Raw genomic sequence first — 16,282 nt, 5'->3', positions numbered from 1 at the left:
ACGGACTTCTTTGCAAAGCTTGAAGTGTCTTCGAATGTCAATTTCTCAAGCTATTCCAAAAAGCGCTTGTGGTCTACTTAAAAACGATGCAATATGAACTTATTTTTTAGAGAATAGTTTTCTTCTTCGTTTTTTTTCCCTCTTTTCTCTTGCCTTCTTAGCTTTGTTACCAAAAAAAATTTACAATAAAAAATTGAAAAATTTCTCTATTTTTTCAAACAAGTTTTGTTGCGAGACCTTAAAAAAACAATATTGAACTATAAAAAATAGATCAAATATTGATGAGAACTAGACCCTTACCCGTGTGATGCACGGGTGCACGGGTGTGATGCCATTGTTTTTATTTTACAATTGCATAAAATTGAAACATTAAATATTATCAAAATAATAATAATAATAATAAGAATAATAATAATAAAATAGAGAATCCAAGATTCAAAAGATTTACTCCCTCCGTCCCAAATTATAAGGGAAAATAAAAAAATCACACTTATTAAGAAAAAGTAAAACATGAGAATTTGAAGTATGTTTTTGTGGATTTTTCTTGAAATAAGTTGCATAGAAAGATGTAAAAACAATTTTTATTGGTTGTTGTTTATTGAGAAAATGAGAAAGAGAAGAAATTAAATGCAATTTGCATTTAATTTTATGAAAATAAGGAAAAAACATTCTTGAACATGATTTTTTCTCTTATAATTTGGGACAAAAAAATGGGTATTTTTCCCTTATAATTTGGGACGGAGGGATTCTAAGGAGAAGTGGTGTGACAATGTAAGTGAGTGGTTAAATGAAGAAATATTATTGGTTTAAGGATTATGATTTACTTTACATGAGTAACAAAATGACTATCTAAAATTTATATATACCGGAGTAATATGATATATCTCCGCACAACATATAAATCTATTTCAAAACACACAAATGATTGGATGAAAAGAGATGTGACAAAATTTAAGTCACACAATTGGCATATAAATAGTGACAGAATTAGAAAAACTCAAATAAAACAAATAAAATTAAAGGGTACATACCTTTTAAAAATATTCCAAAGGGACATATGTGAAGAGCATCAACCTCACAATTCAGTTTGTTTGAGTAAGAGATGATGACCCAAAGCCTAAAATCAAAAATTATAAAAATAAGTATATCAATAAAAAAAATGAATAAATAAAAAAGTAAAAGAAAGGAAAGGAAATGAAAGTAAAACAACTATTACATAATTCAATTAAATATAAAGTATATATTATTTAATTTGTATCATAATAGAATATGAATACACATATACAGTAACAATTAACTAAACCTATAAATGATGTGCAACATAAAAGTTGAATGTATGATCTGCAACAAACAAAAAATGTCAAATTCTCTTAATTTTATTTGTTATGCAAAAAGTTAATTTTTGCAAAAAATAAAATAACTACAACAAATCATGGTTTTAGAAAATAACATAAGTATTTATACCTGATGCACAAAAGATGAAGAGGCAAGATAATGGAAAGAGAAATTGCACATCTAAGATATGAAAAAATCTATTCTCACATTCAACCGGAAAAACAAATGGTAATCTTATTAAGCACATGAGGGAATGAAAATATTTGTTTCTAACATTCGTAATGGTTAGTTAGGAAAATATGAATAGGATACAAATTAAAACAATTGTAAGCTATATATTAAAATATTGGTAGAAGAGTCCAAGGGATGAAAAATATATTACCGGGAGTTACAAAGTTAATTAGTGTGTATTTTTGTATTCTCCTTATTATAATATAGTAAGCAAAAATTATTATATTCGCCAAAAAAAGTAAAGGTTTGAGTGAGTGTATATTAAAAAGCCATAAGTATATAAATGTAAAATATGAAAAGTATAGAAATGACAACAACAACAACAACAATAATAATAATAATAATAATAATAATAATAATTATAATAATAATAATAATAATAATAATAATATAAGTAGAAATGATGTGGCATTGTAGAGTGATTTAATTGAATTTAAATAGATGATGTGGCTAAATGAAACAATTTGATTGGTCTAAGTGGATTAGGGTTAGGAGAACTATTTAGGAATAGGTTTGAGTGAAATAGATAATGTGGCTAAATGAAACAATTTGATTGGTCTAAGTGGATTAGGGTTAGGAGAACTATTTAGGAATAATAATAATAAAATTGCATAAAACTGAAACATTAGGGTATAGAAATGACGACGACACAACAACAACAATAATAATAATAATAATAATAATAATAATAATAATAATAATAATAATAATAATAATAATAATATAAGTAGAAATGATGTGGCATTGTAGAGTGATTTAATTGGATTTAAATAGATGATGTGGCTAAATGAAACAATTTGATTGGTCTAAGTGGATTAGGGTTAGGAGAACTATTTAGGAATAGGTTTGAGTGAGTGTATATTAAAAAGTCATAAGTATATAAATGTAGAATATGAAAAGTATAGAAATGACAACAACAACAACAACAACAACAACAATAATAATAATAATATAAGTAGAAATGATGTGGCATTGTAGAATGATTTAATTGGATTTAAATAGATAATGTGACTAAATGAAACAATTTGATTGGTTTAAGTGGATTAGGGTTAGGTGAACTATTTAGAAATTATATATACTAGACCCTTACCCGTGTGATGCACGGGTGTGATGGGTTGTTTTATATTATAATCGGAGAAATTGAAACAATAAATATTTTTAAAATAATAAAATAGAGAATCCGAGATTCAAACTCCAATCATAGCATGGTTGAAGTGTTTTCGCTTAATTAGTCCACAAATAAAAATATCAAATTTATAATTAATTAGAGCATCTAGTTTTATAAATCTATAAATAGGGGATTCGAACAACTTCTCAATAGTCATTCTTTGTGTTTGCATTAAATCATCGGCTAACGGAACAACAATAGGACCAGTCATCTGAATCACACCTTGGATTATTTGGAAGTTAGTATAGAAGATCAGTTAATTGACAAAAAAATGAAAATGAAAATGACACATTTAAATGATATACATAGATAATAGATTTATGTTGGTTTGAAATTACCATAGGAATGCTAATTTGAATTACTCCACACAAAAGACCTGCTAATTCGTAAAAGAGGATGAATCATATGAACAAAGAAATGACACAGATTAATGCGAAGTATTTAGTTTTGAAAAAAAATTGGATGTAATCATCACAAAAATACCAAAACCACTAAAAGAAAGAGATTAAAACAAAAATTAAGAAGAAGAAGAATGATGGTCACCCATTTGCAAAAAGGAAATATTACAAAACAATGGTAACAAATAATCACATAATTTGGATATGAAGAGAAGCATAAAGTTGCATGAATGAAGGTAATATATATATATAGGGGGTAATGGATATGCACATTTAAGGGGAAAAAAACTTGAAAAGAGCATATGAAAAGATAATGCATAGAAATGGTGAATATATTATTAGGCATATAATTTCTTCAAAGTAAATGTTGCATATGAAAAGAAAAATAAAACGGATACATATTGATTGGTGGGCATTGGAAGAGGAGCAAGAATTAAATTAACTACTAAATTGAGTTTTAGAGAGAAATAGGAAGTGATGTGGCATGATAAAGTGATTTAATTGGATGTATTGGATGACATGGCTAAATGAAAACATTTGATTGGTTTAAGTGAATTAGGGTTTAGATAAACATTAGGATAACTATTTAGGAATTATATATATAGATAAATATAAATATAGATGAGATTTAAACCCGAGCATTAAAAAAAGATGATACACTCATCTTAGCCAAATATGTTAACTAAATACCTTTTAATATTTTATCATTTATTGTATAAATTAGTTTCTTTTTTATCCTTTTTCTAGTCTATATTTCAAAGCTCAAAAGTCTTCGTATGGCCGCTTAACCCTTAAACCAATCTTGTCAAAGTTCTCTTCTCAAATCCCCTCCAAACTATCAAACAAAAATCTAAAAAAAATCAATGAATACCTTAAGCATTTACCCACCAAATTTCTGCAGCAACTGACTACTACATATCAATGGGGAGATGTTTCAGTCAATTACTATCTCGCTAGTCAATGGTTGTGACATCACTTTGATCATTATCACTTGTATAGATATTTTATTTATTTTGTTTGATGAAGAGTCTAGATTTTTACTATTACTATGCAAGTATTTGCAATTTCCATAATGACTTATAATCGAATGTTTTCCTAAAAATTGAGCGAATCAAATGTGAACAAATTTTGATGCATAGTTAAATAAGATTGTTAACTTAACACTACATTTCATGAATACCAAATTTACGTACTTTATTTCTTTAACCTGCGCACTACTCAGGGGCGTCTCCGAGTTTTAGGAGACTCTGTGCAAAATATAAAAATGGGCCCTTAATAAAAAAGATATAATTTAAAAAAAACTGTTGATTTAAATTGTATATAATATAAAAAAAAAATCATTGTTATAAACATATAAATTATCAATATTAAATCAATTGCATTAAATTAAATGGAACAAGAAATACAAAATAATTATCTTTGTATATAACGACAAAAAGGAACATCCTAATCTAAGATCAAATTGTATGCAAAGATTAAAATGGACTAGAACTATATTTACGATTATAGATAACTAATCTATTGATACATATGATATTTTATGAACATTAACAATATATAACTATTATTTTAGGGCCTAAAAATTAATCTATTAATATACATTTGATATTTTATAGGTATAAATAATATATAAGTAATATTATAGGACCTCAAAATTTTGAGTTGAGGCCCTCAAAATTTTGAGACCCGATACCATCGCACACCTCGCACATGTATGCGAGACACCTCTCGCACTACTCTCTTTTTTTTTTTGAAAAGTAACCTGTGCACTACTTAATATGAAAGTTAAATGCCTCAAAAAAAAATGAAAGTTAATTATAATAATTTATCAATGATAATTTTTTTTATGTTTTTATTGATATTATTTTATAAAAATGACATATTTATAATGAGTCGGTCCAAAGCCCAATAAGCTACTCATGCCCAACCTGATATCCATATAGATTATATGGGCTTGGGCCAAAAAATCCGATCTGATGTAGGAGGGGGGGGTTATTTAGCAATTTAATATTTTAGCCAGTTTATTATTATTTTTCGCTCTGTTAATTTCAGCCCATTAGGGTTTTGTCTTTTCCCTATTTAAGCTAAACGGTTGTAGACTGATAGATAGTTTTTTTTTTTTTTTTTTTCATTCAATAAAAATATTTGAGTTTCATCTCAACCTTCGGTGGACTCCGAAACCCTATTTTGACAAGTTTGTGCTGGCGGCTTGTCAATATCATTTAGGTTTTTAGCGTTTTGCTAACCTAGTGCTTCCGTTCTGCGTCACGATCGCAGTTGGACTATGTTTTTTTAGACCCATCCAAGACTTATTTATGCCAGCTCTAAGTATAATGGAGTAACTTTGATTGTTAACTGACAATATAAAAACTCTTTACACAATTAATCCCTTTAATTTTTTGTTTATGTTAAATAAAATACCATTGTTCTTTATAAAAATGCCAAAGCAACACCTTTCCTAACCCAACAAAAGCAGCGTAACCTGTTGGGGGAATGCACTGAAATTTACCTTTGCAGCAAAAGCAGAGACAACACCACTTTTTTGATTCACTTAACATTAAAATCTGCCTTTCTGTGTCATAATTATTATTTTTCCTTAGTTTCTTTTTATATTTCCCAAGAGATAAAAGCTAACACCGATTTTTTTCTATTTAATTAATACTCTAAAATCTAATCAGTGGCATGCTTTGGTGCTGCAAAAGCACTTATTAGAACTCAATTATCTTTTGAAGCTACTTTCTTAAAGACAGTGAAGCACTTGTCTTTCATATATGTTTTATCAAATCACAGAAAGCAAAGCACCTACACTGTCATGCCTCCAAAATCCATGTTAATAGCTTAGTTCCAACCCCTTGAGTAATTTTTTCCTTGTACCTTTGTGTTTTTTGCTCATTGCTTATTGAAGTAAGGTAATTGGTTCTGTTTTGTTACAAAAGATCTTGTATAGATTTTTAATCATAAATAATTTCCTTGCTTGTATTGTTGTACTTTAATTTGTTTCACCAAATCCATAAAAGAAAACAAATATTTTGGTTGCATTAAATTAATTGTCTTGTTTCAAACTTTAATAAGAGATTGGACTCAAGTGGTGTGAATGAGTTCACTTATGACGAACTATTCGGGAGAACCCAAGTTCGGTTTCTGGTAAAAACAATTTTTGGCCAGATTTTATTTACCTCGCGGCCGAACTCTGGATTACCAGAACTCATTCCTTTGAGAACTAGAGGATTCATAACAAAAAAAAAACTTTAATTAAGATGATGAAAACACAAGTTTTAGGTTACTTTAATGTAATGCATGTGGAGTACTATACTATAGAAAACATTTTGGTGGCCTAAGCATTTATATTAGCACTACTAGTTATCTTTAGAGGCTATAGATAGATAGGTGCAGTTTTTGTTCAAGTTTGTGTCTTTCAACTCTTATGGGAAGCCTATATGTTACTTGTTGCAGAGTCTAGCTAGAATGTGGTAAAATGGAAGGTGGTTTCAGTTGAGTTCATACTTCAACAACTTCACATAGTTGGAGCTCTCAGTTGCATTGCAGACATTAAAAGCTAAAATATAGATGGCGTAAACCATAAGGTATATATGTTTCTACTAACTGCTCAGACACAAATTTTTTATAGCCTCTCTATATACCTGCCTCATTCTCTGCTCTAGTACTATTTTTCTCTCAAAGTCTACACAACCTGTAATTAGTTCCATTGCATGCATATTTATTTCACCACCTTCAAACTCAAATTAATGAATGAGAACTAGTAACTAGTAATACTATATAGTGCATTTTTTTTTTATCCTTTGTCAAATTATCTTAATTAATTAAACTGATTTTGTTTGGTAAAATAGAAAAACATAAAGTTAATTAAACTTGTCTTGTTGTGCATGTAGGGAATATGGATAGTGTGTCCTTTGTGTGTGAGTTGTGATTTGTTTTTTTATAGAAGAGATTTTTTTGATTAATATATATTTTTTCATTTTTTGGTGGTTATAAAATCTCTCCCTTCATAATCATATAACTTACTTTCTTATCGCTTTCAATGAGATGATATATAGTGTGAAAATGACTTATAAGTGAAAGACATGTATCTCATTTTAAAAATCTATTTTGTAGCGTTGGTTTATACTCAAATTTTAAAATAAATATTATAGTATATTTAAAGAACAAATAAGTCACTCTCGTGAATTTAACTCGATTGGTAGGAACATCATATTTTATACGCAGGGGCCGAAGTTTAAACCTCAGACACCCCACTTATTTACCTTACCCTCTAAGGCTATCTAACCCAAAAAAAGAAGATCAAATGAGTCACTATTTGATCACTTGAGTCAAGGGATGATATTGTAGTAAAACGGGTCGAGTTCGTTGGGTCAGCCCGTTTGACCTGCTATTTTAGGCAAGCTGAGTTGATGCTTCGAATTCGTCCTTTTTAAGTTGATCGGTCCCGTTTAACGTGTTTGAAAAGCGGGGCATACTGATTTGTGAGTTTATTTACAAAAATTGTCGTTTTTTTATTGTTCTTGCTGAAAAATCACCTAACTTACAACAACAAATCATTAGTCCACCACTATTAACTTAATAAATAATATGCAAAACTAACAATATATATATATATATATATATATATATATATATATATATATATATATATATCATGAATTTTTAGGGTTAATGTGTTGTCTAGGTCTATAAATATAATTTTTTAAAGATGGAATTTTGTTATACAAAAAAATTTAGTGGCGCAACTTGTTGTGTAATATATATAGGAAATGATAATTTGACTACCTAAGTTGGTTGGTATCCCGCCCTATTTTTGACTGATTATAAATAGGACGGCCACAACACAACAAATCAACCCTGCTTTATCATCTCAAGTTCTCAACTTAATTAACACCATATATTAGTATTGGACGTGCTGTGAAGGGGTATGTTAAAACTAGGGACCAGGATCTCATGTTGTACAAATATGCCACAGTTTTACATATAGTCATTAATCCGAGTCATTGATTTGAGATCGATCAATTCATATCACACTTTTCAAAAATCAGTACAAAATGATCTCTACCATTAATTCGAGATCGAACGACCTTTATTGATTACAGCGACACATAGTTACTGCGTTCAATCCGTGTCCTCCTTAAAACTAACATGAAATAAAATTTACAGTATTTTTTTTTTGTAGAAATTTTTTAAATTTCCTAGTTCAATCTTTATTAAACATCTGTCCATATCTCGGATGCAATCTATTTCAGTCAAGATAGGTAAATGCTATTTACTTTTTTAAAAATATTACAAAAAAACATATGGAAAAGGTGAGTTGGCAAGGGACAAGTTTGTACTAGGGGTTAAAATCCGATCAGAGATGGGTATGCCCTCCAACTTTAGCTCTTAATTGCTAACTTTTCAACAAACAGCTAGGATTTGTGGGGAGGGGGTCCCTCGACTGTGAATTTTTTTCACAGTAAGTATCACACTAACCAAAGAGTCAGGGAAATTCGGCTGCACCTCAATATGTACTATTAATGCCTCTTAAGTCTTAACCATCCCAATTCTTCCCTCAACAAAACCATTCAACTACTGATCATCAGTCGGTTCAATGATGATTGACGTTGAATTTGGTAGGACGGACTACAATTTGATCTCTCGCAACTGCAATCGAAGGGATTAGAACAATTTGATGCAAAAACTGACCTTCAAACGAAATTAGACGGTCAAATAAACGGAATACTAAAAGTGAAAAGTTCAACCAAATAATTCCGACATTATTAATTAAGTTACGCCATACAATACATTACTATTTTTGTTTAACCAATTTAGTAGTATCTAACAACAATATTACTATGATGACTGAAAAATGAAAAATTAATAGTACAATGCAAAATATTACTAGTTGATATACAATACAATGCTACTCTAAATTCATTCACATGGGTAGTCTCGTTTGAAGCAATTAGTGAAAGGGACATGACACATGATTGTTCTTCGTGTTTTTTGTAACTATCTCATATACTTCATAAACGTTACCATCAATTGTACCACCATTTTTCATCATATATCCCTTACTAGTTCCCCAATATCCCATCCAACCCACCAAAAATAATTTTTAATTTTTTTTGCATATAATAGCATAGTTTGCAACCTACATTTACTCTCCTTTGACAGTACCACTGACATTTTCATTTGTCATTAAGCATTTGGCCAATTGTTTCATGCATTGTATTGTACAACAATGTCCAGAGGATATCCATGCACAGAAACAAGCTTCATATTTTGTTTGACTATGCTGCTGTTCCTCTTGTCTCTGCTGTTCCTGTGGGGCTCTCCTTTATAGTGCTCTGTTCTGTCATTGTAATTCATCTTCGGAACAAGTTAAAGCTTCAATGAGTTTATTTAATTATACTTGCAATCTTACAAACTTTTTATTCCAATTACTTGGTGTAGGGAACATTTCAAACATCCCATGCACCCTTTTGGGACCACCATATTTAACCCTAAGTAAGGGCTTCTACACGAGGATCTGGGTCGTGTGCAGTTACAACTCCGTGACCATTTGATCAAAACTCGGTATTTTAAAATTTAAATCCAATATTGAAATTTGAGTGCATGTTGTCACACTCCACACAATCTAAATCTCACATGGAGATAGATTGCACGCACTTACATAATTATGCTCCGTAGATGTGAACTGTCCGATCTTGACCAGAAAATCAGCATTTATACTTTGTATTCTTGATTAGCTTTGTTTAGGGATCAAGATTACCAACCGTAGAGATTTCACACTGAATAGGATTTCATCCGTCTATTTGAAATTAGATGGTTCAAATTTCAAACACAATTTCATACACTAAAACGATTTCAGCCGTCAATTTAAAATTGGACGGTCCAGGTTGATACAAAGTCCTACTCTACTATGTAAATGTAGGGAATCTAATTCCTTTGTAGAGACACATTACTAGTCATTCCATTAAAATTAGATGATTGTGACATGTTGACACCATAAATGCACGATTATCTCCAAGATAGGAAATCCAGGTCCCACACCACACCCCCACAAATAATACTAAACTATAGCAGCAGTGTACCAGCTGAATTTGTCTCGTGTACAACTCTATATGTATGTATGTTATGTATGTATATGTGAAGCTGAAGCCTATTGTTATGTGAGCTAAGGGAACTTTGGAATTCATATTTAAGGAAAAGTGGTAGTGGTGAGAAGAAAGTTTTTATTTATTATGGCCATAAAAAATGAAAGAGAGTGGTTATAAGTCAAAATTAGGCATCAATATACTACTGACAAGGAATTTCAAATAAGCAACAATGTCAATGCTCATTAATTAATTAAGAGTTTTATATGATATTATTGTTAGTTTCTTGTTATTTGCATGTTTGCTATCAACTATGCATGTCACTTTATTTTTCTCCCCATCTTTTCAATTCAATCTCAGTCTCAGACTCAGAGAATGTACAGCACCTAGGAGAAGATGAAATGAAATGAAATATACCTTTCTTTATTAGTAGTTTTTTTTTCTTCTTAACTTTCTTTATATCTTGCAACAACCATTACCAAGGATTCTTGATTTTCCCATTCTTGTACTTTCTTGCTCTCTTGTTTTTCTTCAAGAACCATTGCATGAGCTATGTGAAGTTTTTTAGCATAAGAAAAAAAGTTGGAACTTGTTTTTCTATAAGTGAAAGCTTCTTCTTTATTTTCTACAGAACTAGCTGGCTATTACAAATGGAGGAACAAGATAAACTCCAAGAAACTGGACTTGAATCTCAACTGGCTTCATGTTTTTCTTCTTCCTCTAGCAAAAGTCTTGTGTTTCCTTCTAGACCTGGCTATGGAAAACTTGGGACAAAGTGTGTTGTCAAAGCTAATCACTTCCTTGCAGATATATCAGTATCTGACTTGAGCCATTACCAAGTAAGTCATTTGGAAATATCAAGAATGTAGTTATAATTTGCGGGTTTAGTCGCGGTTTCACAAACCTTGATGTTGTGTTTGGTTGCGATGTCTTTTATATTGCGGCCGCAATTATAGATGTAGACTGCAATTTAGAACTATAGGATTTTGCTAAGTTATCATGTGTGTTTTGTGAAGGTTACTATAACTCCTGAAGTATTTTTTCGAAAAAAAAGAAAAGCTATCATAGTAGAGTTAGTGAGGCTTCATCGGAACACTGAGTTGGGAAGGAAGCTTCCTGTTTATGATGGCGGAAGGAATCTTTACACTGCCGGTTCGCTTCCTTTTACACACAAGGAGTTCAATATAGTAGTAGTGAATGAGGATGATGAAGGTGCTAGCAGCAGTACAAGGTGATTGATTATTCAAGAAAACTAAGTAATTTTTCATCAATTTGTTAGATTTTGAAATAAATATGAAGATGTAAATTTTGTGTGTTTAGGGAAAGAGAATTTGAAGTTGAAATCAAGTTTGTAGCTCATGTTAGCATGCATCAGTTACATGAGCTTCTAAGTGGAAAAAAAGTGGATACTCCACATGAAGCTCTTAAGGTCATTAGCATTGTATTAAAGGAGCTTGCATCTCATAGGTGAATTTGTGATTGTTCTTTCAGGTTTCAAAATATATCATATTATTGTTTCTTACACCTTAATTTGCTTGTTTAGCTATGTATCATTTGGGAGGTTACTTTATTCTCCGGATTTAAGAAAATCGCATAATCTGAGTGGTGGCTTGGAATTGTGGCACGGTTTCTACCAAAGTATAAAGCCTACTCAGATGGGATTATCGCTTAACGTTGGTGAGAGTTCTACCATATCTTCATTTGTGTTTGTCAATACCAAGAAGCTGCTTGGCTGTGATTTTATTCTGATTTTATTTGATTTTCCAGACTTGTCATCATCTGCGTTTATAGAACCGCTCCCTGTGATCGACATTGTAGCTCAAATCTTAGAAAAAGATGTGTACTCAAAGCCAATTTCAGATGCAGATCGCGTCAAGGTATGAAATTTACTTGACTATGGTAACTATAGAATTCATTGTTTTTACAGATAATCTAATCTCAAAAACTCGGGCAGATTAAGAAAGCCTTAAGAGGTGTGAAAGTAGAAGTTACATATAGAGGAAGTTTTAGAAGGAAGTACAGGATAACAGGAGTAACATCACAGCCTACAAGGGAACTCTTGTATGTCATTGTGATTTTTTCATCGGAAGTTGTGAATTTTACATTTTACATATTTGTCATTTGACGAAATGATTTTCGCTTTTCCTCCTAACAGTTTCCCTCTGGATGAGAAAATGAACATGAAATCAGTAGTTGATTACTTTCAAGAAATGTATGGATATACAATCATGTATCCTCATTTACCTTGCATTCAAGTAGGCGAAAAGAAGGCGAACTATTTGCCTATGGAGGTATGCTTTTGTTTGAATTTATTCAAAACATTTTTTATAAATAATTTTTCAATAAAAAAACTCATGTGAATCTTGTATTAGGCATGCAAGATAGTTGAAGGTCAGAGATGTACAAAAGGGCTTAATGATAAGCAGATAACTTCTTTGCTAAAAGTTTCATGCCTAAGGCCACGTGAAAGGGAGAAAGATATTCTCCAGGTCATTGTCGTTGATTCTTAATATAACCCTCGATCCTTTCCTTTTAAATTTTTACGTTCAGAGTATATGAAGCACAAACACTTGACACGACACTGTCACGGATACCTGGTAATGAATGTAATGTGCCAGTGTCAAACACTGATGCACGTCGGATATCAGACATGCTTTCAATTTGAAGTGTCGTTTCTACATAGGTTTGAGTCCGCTGTGAACTGATTAGCTATGATATCTGGAATAAATCGCTATTGTTTTAACTGACAGACAATTCATCAAAATGATTATGATTGCAATCCTTATGCAAAGGAGTTTGGTATCAAAGTAGACAAAAAGCTTGCATCAGTCGAGGCTCGAGTTCTTCCTGCTCCATGGGTGATTTTTCCTATTGTTGAGTTGATCATCATTGATTTGTTGCCTTTTGGCATTCTACTGATAATAGTACATTTTGTCTCTTTCTTCATAGTTGAAATATCATGACACTGGAAGAGATTCAAAAATCTTGCCACAATGTGGTCAGTGGAACATGGCAAACAAGGTTAGCTTATACACACAAAGATTATAGTTAGTTTTTCACAGTGGATTTTAATTCTTTTTATTTCAATGCAGAAAGTTATAAATGGAAGCAAAGTAAGATATTGGGCATGTATCAATTTCTCAAGAAATGTCCAACAAAGAACAGCTAATGCATTTTGCCAACAGTTAGTTCAGGCGTGCCAATCTTTAGGCATGGTAAAGTTTCAAGTTTTTGGCTATACATTTTGACAACTATTTTATAATTATGTTATAGGTACGAATTATATGCCGCCGTTTATCATCGTCGTGTACATTTTAGTATACATGCTTTGTTTATTCTTTCACAGGAATTTAGTCATGAACCTGTGATTCCTGTGTATTCAGCAAGACCAGATATGGTTAAGAAGGCCTTGAAGTATGTACATTCTACTTCTCTAAACAAACTTGATGGGAAAGAGCTAGAGTTTCTCATCGCGATTCTTCCAGACAACAATGGCTCTCTCTATGGTATGATTCTAAGATATTCTGGTACTTTATACTACATTTTCTGCATATTTTTCTCTTTCATTTTTTTCCTTCTCCTGACGAATCTGCTTCTTGTCATTATTACACATAAATATGTTTTGTTCTGTTATCATATTTTATCTCACATTTTGTGTGGCGGACAACTCCGTCTTTCAGGCGATCTCAAAAAAATCTGCGAAACGGATTTAGGGCTGATTTCTCAATGCTGTCTTACAAAATATGTATTCAAGATTAATAGACATTATTTATCAAATGTAGCACTGAAGATCAATGTCAAGGTATGTTATTATGAAATTTAAATGATCTTTCAAACTTTACAATCCAAAGTATCACCTTGGTTTCTTGCTACTCAAGAATAATCACTTCATTTTCTTAAACAATATATTTTTAGATGGGAGGAAGGAACACAGTACTTTTGGATGCTCTAAGTTGCAGGATTCCATTGGTTAGCGACATTCCAACAATAATTTTCGGAGCTGATGTAAGTCATCCAGAAGCCGGAGAGGATGTTTGTCCATCCCTTGCAGCCGTAAGCATTTCCAAACTCCTGTAACTTATAGCTCACCCTATGCTCGAACTATTCTGATTACTGTTATTCAGGTTGTAGCCTCCCAAGACTGGCCAGAAGTGACAAAGTATGCAGGATTAGTATGTGCTCAGCCTCATCGCGTGGAACTTATTCACGATCTTTTCAAATGTTGGAACGATCCTCATCACGGTATCGTTTATGGTGGCATGATCAGGTAATTTAGTAACACATCTTCTAGCGCCGGCATTTTGCATGCTTATTTGGATCATAACATACTTTGCTACTGCAGAGAGCTCTTACTCTCATTTCAGAAGGCAACTGGAAAAAAACCACTTAGGATAATATTTTACAGGTATGAAATTGTTATTTCAAATTAAGTTGGTGTATCATAATTATAATTGAGAAGTTTTCTTATTTATAATGTGATATTTACAGGGATGGGGTAAGTGAAGGACAGTTTTACCAGGTTTTGCTATTTGAGCTTGATGCAATCCGCAAGGTACTCAGACATAATATATCAATAACAGTTATATATGTTTCGATTGGTTATGACATTTCTCAGTGTTTAAATTCTAAATATGTGTAGGCTTGTGCATCTTTGGAACCTGGTTACCAACCTCCGGTTACATTTGTCGTTGTTCAGAAAGGGCATCACACTAGACTCTTCCCAAACAATCACAACGACAGAAACAGCACCGATAGGAGTGGGAATATCTTGCCAGGTAAAAAGCCTTCTAGCATGTCTAGGTAGAGATTTTCCAGAAAAGTGTGATCTCAGAATTGCAGAATATTTTGAAACATGTTTAATTGGTTAATGTAGGTACTGTGGTGGATTCGAAGATATGTCATCCTACCGAGTTCGACTTCTACTTGTGCAGTCACGCAGGAATTCAGGTATGATAATGACATCTTCGCTAATTTAGAAAGCACGTGTTAGAGTTGGATTTACAAATAATGGAAATTTCAGGGTACAAGTAAACCTGCTCATTATAGTGTTATATGGGACGACAATAACTTCAGTGCCGATGAGATTCAGTCCTTAACTAACAACTTGTGCTACACGTATGTAAATAAACTAACTCTCTCTTATCATCTGAAATCACATATATTTCCTCTATTCTTATGATGAAAAATAACCTCATCATGTTTTGATCATCACAGTTATGCAAGATGTACGCGATCTGTTTCTGTAGGTAAGTATTTGTCTCTTGTTTAAACACACAAACTCGAAAGTTAGTTACTCATATATGGATCACACTTAACTGTCTGATTCTGATATGTGTGTGCAGTGCCTCCTGTTTACTATGCGCATCTGGCAGCTTACAGAGCTCGATTCTACATGGAACCTGATGTCCACGAAAATGTAAAATCAGAGGTTACAAGATCGAAAGTTGAGTCAGTTAGGCCGCTGCCAGCTCTAAAAGAGAAGGTGAAGAAAGTAATGTTTTACTGTTGAATGAGCTACCCGCGCAATATAGGATGACTTCCAAGTAGAGATGCAGCAACATATGTAGGAAAAGAAAACTCATTGTAGGTGAGAAATTAGTTCAGAATGTACAAGTTTAACAGAACCTGTTCATATAGTAAAATTCTCTACATGGAAAATTTTCAAAGTCTAAGTTTTGTTTCTTAGGCATTCTAGTGATTATTGGTTGCTTAAAGCTTTGTTTGAAGGTTATGATGTTAAGGGAGGGAAGGGTTTTGGACAGTGGGAAAAGGAAATAAATGGATGCATGCTAGTTGCAGGCCACTGGTTTGTTAGTCACCATGAAAGAATTACTTATTTTTATATATAATTACTCGTCTAACAGATATATGAACAAATATAAGACGTTTGCAAATATCATTTTTATCGAACAAAGTAAATAGCTGATGACTACTATATGTGCCCGAAGATACCCATTATCATCCGTAATTCATACATACAATCCATCTGTAACACTTCCTGGTATCATTTGTGTCGTAGGCCCATATAGGCCGGTCTGGCCTATTCCAATCAGCAAGATATATAT

General features: G+C 32.0%; 1 protein-coding gene across 4 annotated transcripts; it reads left to right on the top strand.

Moving 5' to 3' along the window:
* Nucleotides 1–5,859: 5,859 nt before the first annotated feature.
* LOC123921267 (protein argonaute PNH1-like) lies at nt 5,860–16,111 on the top strand. 4 transcript variants are annotated; one of them, XM_045973738.1, is made up of 24 exons: nt 5,860–6,036; nt 6,586–6,716; nt 10,849–11,056; nt 11,234–11,448; nt 11,538–11,684; nt 11,761–11,894; nt 11,985–12,094; nt 12,172–12,278; nt 12,373–12,508; nt 12,590–12,706; nt 12,968–13,075; nt 13,167–13,238; nt 13,310–13,432; nt 13,564–13,723; nt 13,898–14,019; nt 14,133–14,270; nt 14,342–14,484; nt 14,560–14,622; nt 14,706–14,769; nt 14,857–14,992; nt 15,091–15,164; nt 15,238–15,332; nt 15,432–15,463; nt 15,560–16,111. In XM_045973738.1, exons 3-24 carry the CDS (start codon nt 10,868–10,870, stop codon nt 15,724–15,726), a joined length of 2,652 nt encoding a protein of 883 aa, XP_045829694.1. In that variant the 5' UTR covers nt 5,860–6,036; nt 6,586–6,716; nt 10,849–10,867; the 3' UTR covers nt 15,727–16,111. The 4 variants fall into 4 exon arrangements, with proteins under 4 accessions (XP_045829694.1, XP_045829695.1, XP_045829697.1 ...); XM_045973739.1 differs by having other exon boundaries at nt 5,860–6,041; XM_045973741.1 differs by lacking the exons at nt 5,860–6,036; nt 6,586–6,716 and adding an exon at nt 10,163–10,340.
* The last annotated feature ends 171 nt before the right edge of the window (nt 16,112–16,282 follow it).

This window comes from Trifolium pratense, linkage group LG4 (assembly GCF_020283565.1).
Source record: "Trifolium pratense cultivar HEN17-A07 linkage group LG4, ARS_RC_1.1, whole genome shotgun sequence".
Taxonomy (NCBI): Eukaryota; Viridiplantae; Streptophyta; class Magnoliopsida; order Fabales; family Fabaceae; genus Trifolium; species Trifolium pratense.
The sequence above is the reverse complement of the archived record's forward strand: the minus strand, read 5'-3'. Positions and strand labels throughout refer to the sequence as shown.

Excerpts from the sequence above, each read along its gene's own strand:
- LOC123921267 (XM_045973738.1), top strand. The coding sequence starts at position 10,868 with ATGGAGGAACAAGATAAACTCCAAGAAACTGGACTTGAATCTCAACTG. Across the intron at positions 11,057-11,233 it reads CTGACTTGAGCCATTACCAA|GTTACTATAACTCCTGAAGT; the intron begins GTAAGTCATTTG and ends TGTTTTGTGAAG. Across the intron at positions 14,271-14,341 it reads TTTGTCCATCCCTTGCAGCC|GTTGTAGCCTCCCAAGACTG; the intron begins GTAAGCATTTCC and ends ACTGTTATTCAG.